This window comes from Microtus oregoni, unplaced genomic scaffold, assembly GCF_018167655.1.
Source record: "Microtus oregoni isolate MIOR12 unplaced genomic scaffold, Mior012 000027F_ref0000203, whole genome shotgun sequence".
In the NCBI taxonomy this organism is placed as follows: domain Eukaryota; kingdom Metazoa; phylum Chordata; class Mammalia; order Rodentia; family Cricetidae; genus Microtus; species Microtus oregoni.
The window spans coordinates 2,845,591-2,860,535 of record NW_024543086.1 but is presented as its reverse complement, the minus strand read 5'-3'; the positions used below and the strand labels follow the sequence as shown (position 1 = coordinate 2,860,535).

General features: G+C 48.1%; 1 protein-coding gene across 3 annotated transcripts in view; it reads right to left on the bottom strand.

Moving 5' to 3' along the window:
- The window catches only part of Cyfip2 (cytoplasmic FMR1 interacting protein 2), a 121,805-nt gene that overhangs the window by 29,554 nt on the left and 77,306 nt on the right, over positions 1-14,945 (bottom strand). For all 3 annotated transcript variants that reach the window (XM_041675908.1, XM_041675910.1, XM_041675909.1), the window contains 3 exons: positions 4,470-4,613; positions 2,808-2,898; positions 1,763-1,893 (listed from right to left, as the gene is read on the bottom strand). In XM_041675908.1, the coding sequence (XP_041531842.1) occupies positions 1,763-1,893; positions 2,808-2,898; positions 4,470-4,613 (366 nt within the window). The remainder of the gene's footprint in view (positions 1-1,762; positions 1,894-2,807; positions 2,899-4,469; positions 4,614-14,945) is intronic.

The following is a 14,945-nucleotide window of genomic DNA, read 5'->3' as shown; positions in this document are numbered from 1 at the left end:
CCTCAAGAGTTACGTCTCCCCACATCCCTCCATCCCCCCGGCTGCAGTTTCCTTCCACTGCCCTGGTCACCACACACCTTGAGGACTGGGTTCACCACATGTGGGGAATGTGTGGGAAAGAACATAGAGAGCGTAGCCTCCAGGCATGTCACATCTGTGCAACAGGGCCAGAGATGCATCAGCAAAGGCTGGTCCTAGGCTTCCTGAGATGTGTCTATGTAGGCAGGCATCCTTGTGTCCGCTCTCAGGATGCTACTTCTGTTCAACTCTTGCTGCCTGTACCTTGCACACACTTCTCTCTTCAGCCTTTAAGCTAGATAGCGGGTCATTCCTTTGCCACCTGTCATAAGAGTTAAAGATGCAGGGCTGCCCTCTGCCTACAACAGTTTCTGTTATGGAGTTCTCACTCAATCTCTAGGACACTCTGCAAGGAAGCCCTGCCTTAGTCCCATGCTGCAAGGTCCAAAGGAAACTCCATTTCCCCAAATTCCAAAAGGCAGAAGGGACAACGGCTATCTGTGGTGTGTATTAGCATTCCAAAGTGTATGCTGGCGTCCAGGCTCCCCCAGAATCACAAGTACTGGTTACACATTTCAGAGTCCATCCGAGCCCTTCTCACCTCCTCCCCTAACCTAAACTCCCCCAGCTGCTCATTCCCCCTTCTGATTTGGGCTGTGTTCTCTTTGTCTCCCTCCTTCCTGTCTCTGCTCTCCCACACTCCTCCCTTACGTAGCCCCACCCTGCTCTCTTCCTGCTTCTCTCATAGCCAGGTCTAGTATGCTAGCTATGCTCAGTCTGCTACGTTCTCTGTCTGTTCTGGACTTTTCCAGACGCCTCTCGTTGTTCTCTCTCTCATGTCTACAATAAAACCTTCCCCTTAACCATACCATGGAACAGTCACATCGTCAGTTTATACACAGACCACACTGGTTCTGTTTTTTTCTCTCTCTGGACCCTGTGCTTGCCCCTCACAGCACTACTGACATTATAAATATAATTTCCATGACAACACAACAACACTAAGTCACATAGACACGGGTTCAGTTCTCAGTACATACAAAGATGCTCACAGTCATCCATAACTACAGTTACAGGAGCTCTGACACCCTCTTCTGACCTCTGAAGGTACTTTGCACATATGGTACACATATATACATGCAGGCAAAACACTCATACACATTAAAACCAAAAATCCTTTATGCATCTTTTAAAATTATGATCTTAAACAAAGTATGTTTAGGAGCAGGGTATGCTAAGTATGTGGCTACTGACATGAATATGCATAGGTTCCCTGGATAAAGTCCCCATGCTTGCTTGGTTCACAGAGAAATGACCTCACGCTCTCCTTGCCTGCTGCAGATAGCAAGCTCTTGGCACTCTTTCACACCTTGGTTGCAATTATTTTACCTCTGCATTCACCAAGATGCAAACCTGCTGCATTTGGTCACCAAGCACACACAAGATGCCGGCAGCAGCTGGCTACTGCCGCTTCTTCCCCCGGCGCATTGCTGGCTAGCAGTGTGCTTTCCAAAAGAAAGGACAATTAAAACTTGGGCCACCTGCTCTGAGGACTGGGCTCAACCAAAGAGGGGTGGGGCCAGTGCTGGAAGCCAGGTATGAGCGTCTCCAGAGCCTCTGCCCCCTCTGGCCTTCCGACCTTCAGGAATGAAAGCATACATGTCAGGGCTGAAGCCTGGGCATCTGTTATGTGTGGAGGAAGCCCACTTGGGGGCACCATGGATTCTGTGGGTTCAGGACTTACCAGAGCTTGCTCTATGAGGAGACAGAACAGGATGGCGTTGCCCACCTCCCTTAGGCTCTGGAACACATCGGTCTTGAGTTCTGCGTATTCGATGATGTCCTTCAGCTGGTGGTGGAAGAACTCCAGGATCCCTGAGAGCACAAGGGGGAGCTCAGTGGGACAAGGGCACTGTTAACCAGGTTAACGGGACAAGCCAATTGAACCACAGCCCTAGACTTAGCAACCCTTTGCATGCCAGCGTCAACTCTAGACGAAGCTCAGGAGGCTGGCACCAAATATCCAGAGCAAAATCAAACACATCTATAATCCCAAATGAAACAGCTGTGGCCTATCTGTCCCTCCAAAAGGGACCTTAATTCCTAACAGCAAGATTATTATTTATAGGTGTTGTCTGAGTTAGGTATATCTGTCTATAATATCCTTTTATTACTCATAATATCAACTAGGCACTACCATCCCCTTTCACATGAGGTTCAACGCAGGGAAATGACACACCCATAGCCACACAGCCAGGAAGTGGCGCAGCTAGGCAGGGACAGCAGGGCCTCTGGCCTCATCCTTTTCCTGTTCTCAATCACGTGCATATGGAAAATCATGCCTTAGCTTTTGGAAACAAAAAAATTCAAGGCATCAAATTATAACTTCTGTCTTTTCCTATACTGAGTAGTCCAAAAAATAAAAGGACAACCCATTGCCTCTAACTGGCCTCAGTTTACCTATGTCACATGGCGCCCCACCTGGGGTACCAGCTACCTCTAAGCAGACAAACAGGAAGGCCTGCTAGGGTTGCTGCGGGCCACACATGTAAACCTTCTGTCCGCTGTTTAAACACGCTCATGCTTTGCAGTGCAACTGCAGCTGCCAGAAGTCCTGTGGGCATCATCACCGCCCTGCTTGAGGGCATTGCCACCGCACAGGGGGCTGAAACAGGTTGAAGGCTAGCCAGTCCGTGGCAGGCAGAGCCAGGGATGTCGGCTGCCTGACAGCTTAGAGGCTGAAATCTCCTGAGGCAGCCTTGGGTGTGCAGTGCTTCCCCGTCACCCACCTGGGGAGCCGTACTCGTGCCGAGGCAGACGGCATATTTTAGGCATCACTTCTATCAGCGTCTTCACATACTGCAGGATGGTACCTTGGAGCTGCAAGACAATACGGATGAGTGAGCAGCTGTGAGCCAGCCTGCTGCTACACTCGATACCGCTGGCCCGAATGCAGGGCCGCAGTGGACCGCAGGTTCTGCTGAGACTTGTGAGCAAAGCATTTAAAAGAGGGGACTCGCCCCCTTGTCCTTTAGAGACAGAAAACAGAGTGGACATTGTGAGGGATGTGGGGTGCTTCGGTATGGGTTTTTTTTTTTTTTCAGGGTTGGGAACGCTTACGATATGGAGACTAAACGAAACGCAGACAGGGAACTGCGGAGATTAATGCATGTAATCTAATTTAAGCATGGAAAATTCATAGCGCATTCCTCCGCGCGTGCAAGGCAAGACATCTTTAATCCATTACCTCATTTTTCTGTTCTACTCTGGGCTGGGTTCGGCAGCTCTTAATGACCTATAGCTTCTCACGGCTGCTCCTAAAGAACTAACTGAGTGAGAGAGTCTGGTTTATCCCTTACATGGTTGGTTATAAATTATTTCTCTTCAGGAACTCAAGATTTCCAGAGAACTCGTGTTTCCGTATTTTGGCCTTGCTTCAGCTGCACTACAGGGAATTCAATGAAGCTCCAGACGACCATACTTGGGGTACAGATGGAATGTTGGTAAAGGGATACAGAAGTCCCTGGAACAGTGGTAGCAGTGGTCAGCATGAACCCCCGGGGCACAGAGTATGATGATTAGAGATGTCTGCCATGGCCATGAGAATTTTAAAAAAAGGCAGCATGTGAATTGTGGATTTGCTATGCTACAGTCTTTTGTTGTTGCTGCTGTTGTTTCGATTTTTGTTTTAAAGGGCCTCATGTAGTCCAAGCCGGCCTCGAACTTACTATGTAGCTGAGGATGATCTTGGACCTTTGATCTTCCTGTCTCTAGTTGGTACTTCCTGTCTCATAGCAGCCAGCTTTATGCAAGTACCAGGGACTGAATCAAGGACCTTGTACATATCAGGCAAGCACTGTGCCAACTGAGCTACACACCTAGACAATCGTGCTAAATCAGTTAGCAGAGAGCATAGCTGGGCAGAATAAGCAGTGATCTGGCCTTGAATGTCAAAATCAGAATTTTTCAATTCAGTCAGCAAAAACAAGGAGTTCTGAGCCACAAATAGGGAGGCAAAGGTACAGGGCAAGAGATCTATGCTGGGTTAGAGACACAGCTGGGTTAACAGCATTTGCTGCTCTGCCTGAGGACCTGGGTTTGGCTCCAAGCACCTATATTAGGTGGCTCATAATTGCTTGGAACTCCAGTTCCAGGGGATCCATCGCCCTCTTCTGGTATTTGTGGGTACTGCATACACACAGGACGCACATACAGACAAGCAGGCGCACACAGATAAACATAAATAAAAAGGAAAGTCATATAAGAAGAGGTATAAAGAAACACATCAGAAGATGGGTAGAAAACACCAAGAAATAAGGACCAAGGACTCCCAGGGTGGCATCAAGTGACAAAGCTGGCATACCTCAGAATTGATTTTCAGCTCAGAAGAACCAATCCTGTATACAGCTACTGTGCCTGGGAATACCCACAGCAGCACTGTCCCCCCTTACCAAGCTCTTGACGATTTTCAGGAGTTCCTCCATGACCACAGCAATGCCTTGGTAGCCCAGCAGTCTGCAGATGGTCTTGAAGTGAGGGGGGCCAACGAAGTTCCTGTACGAGCTATAGATGTGGCTGTAGGCAATGTTGAGAGGCTGGAAACAGAGGTTGAGGAAAGTGAGTGTGGAACTCCCAAACGGAAGCTGGGGGGAGTCCTGGCAGGTACTCTGTTGACAGAAGAAACGGAATCTTGCTGCTCCCAGGGCTCCCTCATTGGTCCTGGAGTGAGATGTGACCAATGACTAGTGACATAGCAAATGTCACTAGGCCAGAGAAGCTGTTTCCCAGTGGGAGGGGGTAAAAACACCAAGCTAAACATCAAGAATACTAGGAAACCTGTCATCTGTAATTGTCTACAAACAAATCAAGCTGTGGACTAGGATAGCTGCCTTTCTCCTGGAGGTGGTTTTGTATCTGGAGATTAGATGTCGAGACGGGGCGACCAACTAGCCACCATCTTCTATGTTTGGTTGTTTTCATCTGTGATAGGAGGGGACTTGGGAAGGGCTGACCCCGGGAGTCGGGAGACATGTCTGAGAGCCCAGCAAGGTCAGCAGGCTTTCTGAGCCTGGTTTCCCACTCTGAATGATGGGTACTGGATTAAGTTAGTAGTGTCAAAACTCTGAAAGCAGAGTTCACTACAGTAAAGATACCTTGGATGCTCAGACGCAGAATACACACAGTAGAGCTCCTGAACTGGGGGACCCAGAGTTCTGGACTTGGGCCACCGTCATGCTATGGACCCTGAGGGATACCCTAACTGAATGAGACAGAGTTTAAGAGACCTTTCTGAGCTGGGTGTGGTGGTGCACACCTGTAATCCTGTTACTTAGGTAGTTGAATCTGGAATTCAAGACCAGCTTGAGCTACACAGTGAAATCCCGTCTGCCTAGCATGCATGAGGTGCTGGGTTCTATCCGTGGCACAGCTGCTGCTGAAGATGGTGGTGATACCTGTCTGTCTAAGAGCGCATGGCCCGTAGCAGGTCCTAGATCAGGCTGCTGTATTGGGAACCATTCATGCCATGCTTCATTGGGCTTCCCTGTGCATTTTCATTCAACGCACACAAAAATGACTGTGATTTGTAACGGTCTTAACCACGTTTCACAGATGAGGCAACCAAGGCTCTGGGTAGCCCGAACTTGGCTCCAGGTCATAGAGTCCCTAGGCGAGTGAGCTCTGCTCTGGAGCAGGTATGGCTGATTCTAAGAGCTCCGCTGTTACGTCTCCCTCTATTGTAGGAGTTGAAACCATCAACCTGTGATATCCAATTGCTTAGCTAAGGTTTCACTTGATTTCTGGGCATGCTTTTCTTTCCTGGTATTAAAATCTTGTGCAGGAACATGCCGATGTGAGCAGGCTGCACCTGCCACTCTACTAGCCCATCAGTTAGAAATTCTACGTGAATGAAACAGGACCCAGTATGCTGCAATGTGGAGGCTTGCAAGGCTCTCCACGCCCTCCCAAATCATCGGCAAAGGTTTAATTAGGTTCGGTGTGCATTCCGAGTTTAGGATGTTTGGTTACACATGAATTATCCTAACTGCATGAAGTGAGCATCACAGTTCTAGCGTGAAGGACAACTAGTGTCCCCGTCAGTAACTCGGATGCCTGCTAAACTGGGACACCTGTTACCTCACCAACTGAGTGTGTCTGGTGAGCTCCCCCCCTGCACACAGGGAGGCGTGGAGCATGGGAGTCTATACCAAGGAGCTGGAGCTGTCGAAGTAAGCTGCCTAACCCTAGGGAAGGGCATAGCCTTTGTCATTTTTGAATGTATGGGGTGGTTTAGGGAGGGAGGGAACTGCAGCTATTTCTGATTATGATGTCCACTAATGTCAGTGTTGAGTACTAAAAGCCTGTGGACTGTGGCTGCAAGAACCCTGAAGCCAGGTCATATATGTGTGTTTTTTTTAATGTGCACACTAAACCTATTCTAGTGCTTCTGTAACAGGCAGCATTACCAAGTATGAATGTGGAAAGGGGCATGAGGCTCATACACATAGGAGGTGTGATTTGGTTCAGATCCCACCCTCCACCCTCATCGTCAAAGCCTTATTCTGTATTCTTCCTTCTCCTTCAGAGTGGAGGAGTCTGGGAGCCAAAGAGACCTGACTAGAAAGGGGTACAGACCGTTCAAGGGAGGTGGAACAGCTCCCCATCCTGCTTGAGTTGTCTGAGGTATTTGTCACGACTCATGAAGCCATGATCTGTGGACCTGTTGCTGCGACCCTCCCAAATTTACACACTGAGATCCTAACCTGTTCCCTCCAGGTGGCAGCATGAAGAACTGGGGATGCTGGGTGGTTAGAGTCCTGGTGAATGGGGCTTGGTGTCTCCATAAGAAAATGCATGTGAGCTTGTTCCCTCTCTGCCATATAACAGGATGCCCGTGGGCAGACCAGACCTGGATCTGCCAGCACCCAGTTCTATGATCTCGCACTAGGACTTCTAGCTCAAGAGCTCTAAGCAATAAGTATTTGTCACATCAGCCACCCATCCTATGGTACTCTTGCTACTGCAGCCCAGATAGAGCTAAGTGCGTTTTACTCCATCTCAATAAGAAAGTAACCAAAACCCCTATTTTTCTATCATAGTCTAATTTGCTTATTTTTCAAAGATTACAAATGCAAAACCATGCTTTGAGTTTTCTCTTGCAGCTTTACCATACTAGGAAACACTAGAGGACAAAACTTCGGCATGGTCGTGGCCATGGGGACACGTGACAGAGCCCTTGGCTGGTCCCAACAGCCCCCTCATATCGGGCACTCTGGGAAGGAATTTCTGCTCTGCTAGCAGGGGGATTCCGGATGGATGTGGGTGATGGTAGTGGTGGCAGCAATTGGCCTGTTGTCTCTTCTGAGTCTCTATTTCTAAACCTTGAAACTGCATGATGAGCTCAAGGGTAAGCACAGCCATGGTGGGTTCAAATCCCAGGGTCCTATTTTGTACCTATTGTTTATTAGTATTTTTGTGAGGCTGACTCTCACTCTGTAGCCCAGGCTGGCTTTGAAGTTATGCGTATTCTGCTGCAGAGCCCTAATTTACTACTTGGAGGAACTCGGGAAAATTACTTCTAGTCCTTAAGAGGATGGTACTTGAAGTTTAACAGGTAAGGTATGTAAAGCCATAAGCATGATGCTTCGTTCTAGAAGTACCTATGGAAGCACTCATTAATCTTAGTTTGGCTGATAAACACCAAGAAAGTACTGTCTTGCTCAACCCCACTTGCCCCAGAAACTATGGCCACTGTGGTGATTCTCTCGATATAGGTTCAATACAGGAAGTCTAATTTATACAACACAGTGGGATACCCACAAGGGGACGGACCAAAATCAGAGCTGGAAGCAGCTGATAAAATAGATTTTGTTCAATATCAAAACATCACAAAAGTAAGAACTGTCCAGACATGTGATCTGGGCAGCCTGCACCCCAGGAAAAAGACTGGGATAGAGGTACTCTGCCGTTCCCTTCCAAAGTGTAATCTCCACTGCTCTCTCGATGGGTGCATGTCCATTTGAGCAGTCTCTCAAGTCTCCCTCCTCCCCATGACCTCCCAGCGCCCAGTACCTCCTAGTAGCACAAACAAAAAAATATCTTCAGGTATATGGAGACTGTTCAGCAGGCTGTCCCAGTTTTAGGCAGAGGGGAAACACTTTGGAATTACTTTGCCAGACAAGAGTTAAAAAAATGCTCCCCTCCAAACCCACTTGGTACACTTAGGAGGTCTCTGGTGCCAATCCTGTATCAGCCTAGAAGGGAAGTTTAGGCCTCAGCAGATCTAACATGAAATTTGCAGACTTCCACTTCACCTCCTAAGTGAACAAGCTCCCTGCCCCATCCCCCAAATCCAGCACATGCATGCAACAGGAAGCACACGCATGCGGAAAAAGACATGCACACACACACACACCCTCCAAGGTCACCCCTCTGACCTGCTGGCTCAGCAGGAGGCTGGGCCCTATCGAGAAAATGTGGGAATAGGGGAGCCTGGGCATTTTCTGAGGTTCAGCAAAGAAAAACAGGAACGCAGTGTGACTTGGGACACTGGACATTTGCCACTCGTCTCTCACACCAAGCCATCTCCACTCACTGACTTGGGCCACACCCACTGCCTGATGGGAAACTAAGTAGATTTCCTGTAGCCCATGAGAAACCAGATTTGTTTGAAGCTAGATGACACCAAGGAGATCATCAAGAAATAAACCAACCCAACTCAGGAATTATTACTAGGCAGTCCAGGTTACAGTTTCTGAAGAAGTAAATGGCATGTTTCTTTAAATTTTATGTATTATCATTGTATGTGTATGATATACAAACATGCGGCACAGTGAGTGTGTGGAGGTCAGAGGACAACTTCTGGGAGTCAGTTTTGAACTTAAGTCTTCCATGGCAGGAGCTTTCTTTCACCCACTGGGTCATCTCACTGTGTCACAAATAAGACTTTGAGGGGAGAGAGAGAAAAAGAGAAAGAGAGAGAGAGAGAGAATGAGAGAGAGAGAGAGAGAGAGAGAGAGAGAGAGAAACAATAGTAGCCAACTTCTAAAAAAATAAAACCAAAACTGTGGGGAAAATAGACCCAATGTAACAGTTATGACTACACCAATAGTGACAGCTCAGGCCTGTGACTCCAGGGGTGTCTGGACTGTACGGGCAGCCTAGCCCCCACCCCAGACCCCAAACTAAACCGAATCCAAGAAAACCTAACATCTACACCATTTTAAAAGGCAGTATACATAAACTTTTAATCTTGAAACCTCCATCTCTCACCAGACGGTTAGCCCAGCCAGCCACTCCACACAATAAATTCTATTTATCTGGCTAACCCAATCTGTAAGGATTTTGCATCTCTGCTCTCAGGAATCACGAATACTGTTTCGAAGATTTCCCAAGAGGAATTAAAACCCATCCTAACTTCCTGTTTGTTTCTCTAATGGATGCCGGTAGTCCACCAGCAAACTTGGGCCTCTGACTGAGGCTGGAGAGCCAGCGAGCTGTAGCTCAGCTCTCTAAAACCACTGCGGGTCAGTACTGACAGGGTGCGCGAGTACCACCCCAGACCATCCTTGGCAGAAAGACGGTTCCCAGGACAGGCCCACCCAGTCACAGTCTCAGAGCCATTGGCTAGTGCTTGGGCAAAGGGGCTGGCATGTCTGCCTGTTGCTTCTTGATGCTTCTGAAGCTGTGGAGACGCTGCACAAGCCTCTGCCTTCCACCCTGGGGCTCTCAGTCCACAGGGTGACAGACCCAAAGGAGTTGCTGGAGAAGGCTAAAGAAATGATGCTTCCTTCTCTTCTCTTGAGTCATGAGTCGTAAAGTCAAAAGAAACAGAACCTCCCAGGTCCTAGAATTCATGCCCACTCTAACACTTAAATGTTAGAATATCTTGAGAAACCAAAGCCAACTCTAAACCAAACCACTGTCTTTATAATTGGTACTCATTTGATGACACACCACACGGATACACAGGGACATGCTTCATCTTGATGAGGGTATTGTTTTGTTTTTCAGACAAAGTCTCTCTATGTATCCCTGCTGGCCTTGACTCTCTATGTACACCACATTGGCGTCAAAATCACTAATCTGCCCATTTCTGCCTCCTGAACGCAGGGATTAAAAGCATATACCACTACGCCCAAATCTTTTACCTTTTAACTTCTTACTGTTGTCCAACGTGTTTTCTGTGGCCACCGTAAGAAATTACTACAAACCTGGTACCTTGAAACATTCTGGTAGCTATGAAGAAAAAAAAAATCACCACCACCGGTCCCACACTAAGATTTAGCACTTCCACATTCTCTCAGAGGCTCCAGTGGAAAATCTGTTCCTTGCTCCTTCGAGCTACCAGGGGCTGCCAGCACTCCTATTTTGTGACCACATCACTCCTCGCATCCAGTCTCTCTACTCAGCTTTTCTATCAAGTCCTCCTGCTAGGTGACCCTCTCTTCTAAGGCCACTTGTGATGCTCCAGAGCTCTCCGTGACAATGCAAGTTCCTCTGCTCATTTAAAGATCTGTCGCTAATCGCAGCTGCAAAGACTGCTCTAAAAGAAGAAGAGTTTCAGGATGAGGACAGGCTGTCTGTGGGAGCCGTTATTAGCTATGACAGCTGGCAAGGCAATGCCATCTCCACTTAGAACTGGAAACCCAAAGTCCAAATCCAACAGGGGCTGCCGTAATCGTAAAAGCTTTGGTGTGGGGAAGCCATGCTGAGGGGCCCAGGGACACGGGGACAGGTGGTGACTGTACAATTGAGAGGCTTTTTGATAGTGTCATAACCCGGGCTGGTGGCAATACTCCAGGCCAGTCAAGGTGAGATGTGTTGATACCTGGGCAGATGTTCTATAAAGATGAACCCAGTTGGTCAGAGAGGCTTGGACCCTCTGGACCATGACATAACGGGGATTGTTGGAAGAATTGGATGAAGTTTCTACAATCAAGCAATTCTTGGCTGAGACAGAAGCATTCTTTAGCTAGTGACGAGCATGCTAACATGGAAACACCAGCATTATCTAAAGGCTGGGATGTTATTTGGAAATGACTAAAAGAATGAATACTTTTGAATACAGATGAATGAACACAGTTGAAATCTGTATCATTGGATGACAGCTGACGCTACTGTAGAGCACAGAGAAGATCTTCTTTAAAGCATCAGGTCATATGTTCATCTTGATGGCATCCTCCTGTGTTGCCGTTCTGAGGCAGATGCACTTGGACTCCAGGGATGTTCAGAAGAGGAAAGGCTTGCTGGATGCAGCTCCCCTTCCCCCTTAAGTGCTGTTTCCCCCAATTCCCTCAGTTACGTTCAGACAGCTACCTGCACGTTCTCTGCAGAGTCTCTTGGTTCTTTGTTCGTATCATTCTGGAATATATTATGCCACAATCTTGTCCTTCAAGAGCTGGTAACATCAAGGCAAAGCAGGGTAGTGTAGAGGGATACAAGGAGTGCCAAAGGCCATCAGGGGCCAGTCGGGAGCCCAGGCTCTGTGGCTACCTGGCCTCGGCCTGAAGCACCGTTGTCATGTAATTTGGCTTTGGAAGTCTAGTCAGCCTGACTTTCCATCCCTGCTGTGTGTGGTGATGTGCAAACAGAGACTGCGTACCACATGCTTCCGGGGTGACTTCTGAGTTCTGCAACACCTTGGACCTTTCTCTACTCTTTCAGTTATGCACAATATGGGCATGCACTAAAGATTTAGAACCAAGGATGCTGATGTAAGGAGAAGGAAGACAGTGCCTGCTATTGATGGTGTGAATCTTGCTTCTTGGGGCCTCAGGATGAAGCTCCAAGTGGCACTATACCAACAACCTTTTCCTAATATCAAGATTACTGTTTCTAGGCCCAACTCTTCACAGATGTGGATGAGTTTATCGATAGCATAAAGCAGGTATTTTATGCTTTATAAAAGCATTGATATCCTTACTGTAGAGTCGAGTAAGTCAAGTCAGAAGAGAGGGAGAAACTGTGTTAATGGCCACACGTCCAGAATTGGCCTCTGGGCTGGATATGCTAAAGCAGGTTCTCGACCTGCAGGTTGTGACCCCTTTGAGGGGTCGAACGATCCATTCATAGGGGTCACATATCAGATCTCCAATATATCAGATATTTACATTACTATTCATAACAGTAGCAAAATTATAGTTATGAAGTAGCAACAAAAATAATTTTATGGTTGGGGGTCACTACTGCACAAGGAACTGTATTAGAGTCGCAGCATTAGGAAGGCTGAGGACCACTGCCCTAAGGCCTGCTGCCTGGGTATGACGCCTTTTCCGAGTACAAACACAGTATCTGAGGGATACTCTCAGGTCATTTCTTCACTGCCAAGAAGATCCAGGAACCCCTCAGTCAAGGCCGATTTCCTCGGAGAGGAATCTGCCACTGAAAGACATTATCAACTAGGAAGCATCTGGCCCCACGGCCGAAGAGGCCACAGTTGTACATGCTGTGGAAAGCGGTGTCTGAGGGTAGAGAAGGAATGAGATAAACTATCTCACTGGCTGAAAGGTTCGCTGGCTCAGGGGCTGTGAACAAGAGGTAAGACCAGGAAAGCAAGATGAGAGGTGGACTGTGTTCCTGTTCTACCACTTATCAGTCATGTGACTGAGGAATGTCATGTATTCTTTCTGGATTTTGTCCTCCTCTCCACCCCCACCCCCCCACCCCCGCCCTTTATTTTTGAGACAGCCTCACATAGCCCAGGATGACCTGGAACTTCTGATCCTTTTGCCTCCACCTCTGGAGTGCTTTGATTTATAGGCATGAGCCACCACACCCGGTATATGAAGGCCTGGGGACTAAACCCAGCATGCTAGGCAAGCATTCTACCAACAGAGATACACCGCTAATCCCTCTCCAATGGGACTATGAAATGAGGGGTGGCCGGTCCTCATATGCTCTGAGTCTCTTAATTCCTCACACGAAGAGCCATCCACGAGCGTTAGAGACAGACTCCCACTCTGTGGAAAAGGATGGAGTTTCGCCTTGTCTCTTCTCTGGCTAACCCGAGTATTTTTATTCCCCTCGAAATAACCTTTGAAAGGACGACCCAAAAACTGTGGCACCTGCCCTTCTGTGGAGAGAGGGCCTCTGCTCTGCGGGGCACAGCCATTAGCATTTGAGAAGAGACTTGCTGTGTGCCTGCCCACAGCAGATTTAAAGCTGGCTCCTGGGAAGACTGAATGCCAAGAGAAGGCCAAGAGCACCTGCTGGCTCAGAACACCCTGCACCCTAGGACTCCCCGCTCCAGAGCCCCTTAGCCCCGCAGCCCAGACTCACTAGGCAGCTTCTCCTGGCTTTTTGATGCTCACTGACAGGGCTCATCAGGTGACCTCCATGGCTTTACTAAGATGCTTTGTCCGAGAACCAAGAAGGAGGAAGCTGACTTTTTTAGAATACTTTTTCCTTTAATTGATGCACAGTCATTGTATGTGTTGAAGCGATACAGCGTGACATTCAGTGCACAGAGACCGCAGTGATGATTGGCATATCCATTACCTCAGACACTCATGTATTGAGGACATTCAAAATCCTTCCTCCTGTTACTCTGAACTAATGAGCTGCTGTCAATCATAGCTGCCCTGCCGTGTTATAGAGCATTAGAAGCTATTCCTCCGATTTAACTGCACCTGGTCACTACTTTCCTTCCATTTCCTACGTCTCCAGGCTCATGGGGCCACAGTTTTCTTTGAAATTAACTCTTTAGCTCTCCTAACTATGGAAGCACATGTACACTCTCTGAGGTCCACTGTAGTCAGGTACTAAAAGGCAAGGGGGGGGGGGGGGAGGGAGTCAGGAAATCCAGACCTAGGGCTCTCAGGGTGAAGCATTTGCCACGTAAGCATGGAGGCTGGGTTTAGCTCCCTGGCATCCATGTAAACGCTGGGGCAGACATGGTGGCTTGCCTGGAATCCCAGCACACAGCAGGCTGGGACAGGGGATCCCTAGGCCAAGCTGACCAGAACAAATAGCTAAATTGTTGAGCTCTAGGCTCAAGTAAGAGACCCTACCTTAATAGAGAGGGTGGGTAACGACTGAGGAAGCCAACAGACATGAGCTTCTGGCTTCTATATGGCCATACACATATTCACATGCACCTGTGCACACACACTAGAACACACACACATGCACACACACTCACAGCCTGCCTACACACATGTGAAAATGATTCTGAGTTCATTCCCACTCTCCATTTCAGACATGTTTGGGGCTCCCATACAGATGGTGACAATATAGTCTCCTTTTTTTTTTTTTTTTTTTTTTTTTGTCATTTTTCAAGACAGGGTTTCTCTTCGTAGCTTTGGAGCCTGTCTTGGAACTAGCTCTGTAGACCAGGCTGGCCTCGAACTCACAGAGCTCCACCTGCCTCTGCCTCCTGAGGGCTGGGATTAAAGGCCACCACCATGGCGATACATTCTTGTAATGTTTAGGGAGGCAGTAAGGGATCTGGGATAATTGGAGACGGTGGAAGTGCAGTCAGGAGTCCTCAGAGAAAAGACATACTGGGTACCATCTGCCCTAAGAGCACGAAACTGCTGCCATTTCTCCCATCAATCCCAGGTGTCTCACTGGCAAGCAGCTGCTCGGATGTCTGTGCTGGGAGCTGCCAGCCCGGCCAGAAGAGCTATGCTAAATTCCTAGAAGGCTGTGACAAAGTAGCTAGCACAAACATGGTGGCTCAGAAGTGACAGAATGTATTCTCTCACAGTTCTGTAGACAAGAAGCCTGAAATCAACATGCTTGCAGGACCACGCTGCCTTCAAAATCTCCAAGGGAGGACACTTATTCCTTGTTTCTGGCAGCTTCTGGTGTTCACTGGCTTATGGTTCCATCACTCCCATCCATGCCTCTGTCTCAACACAGCCTCTTCCTTGTGTGTGTCTCTATGTGTGCAACCCTTCTCCTTTCTCTCAAAAAGATTCCAGTCA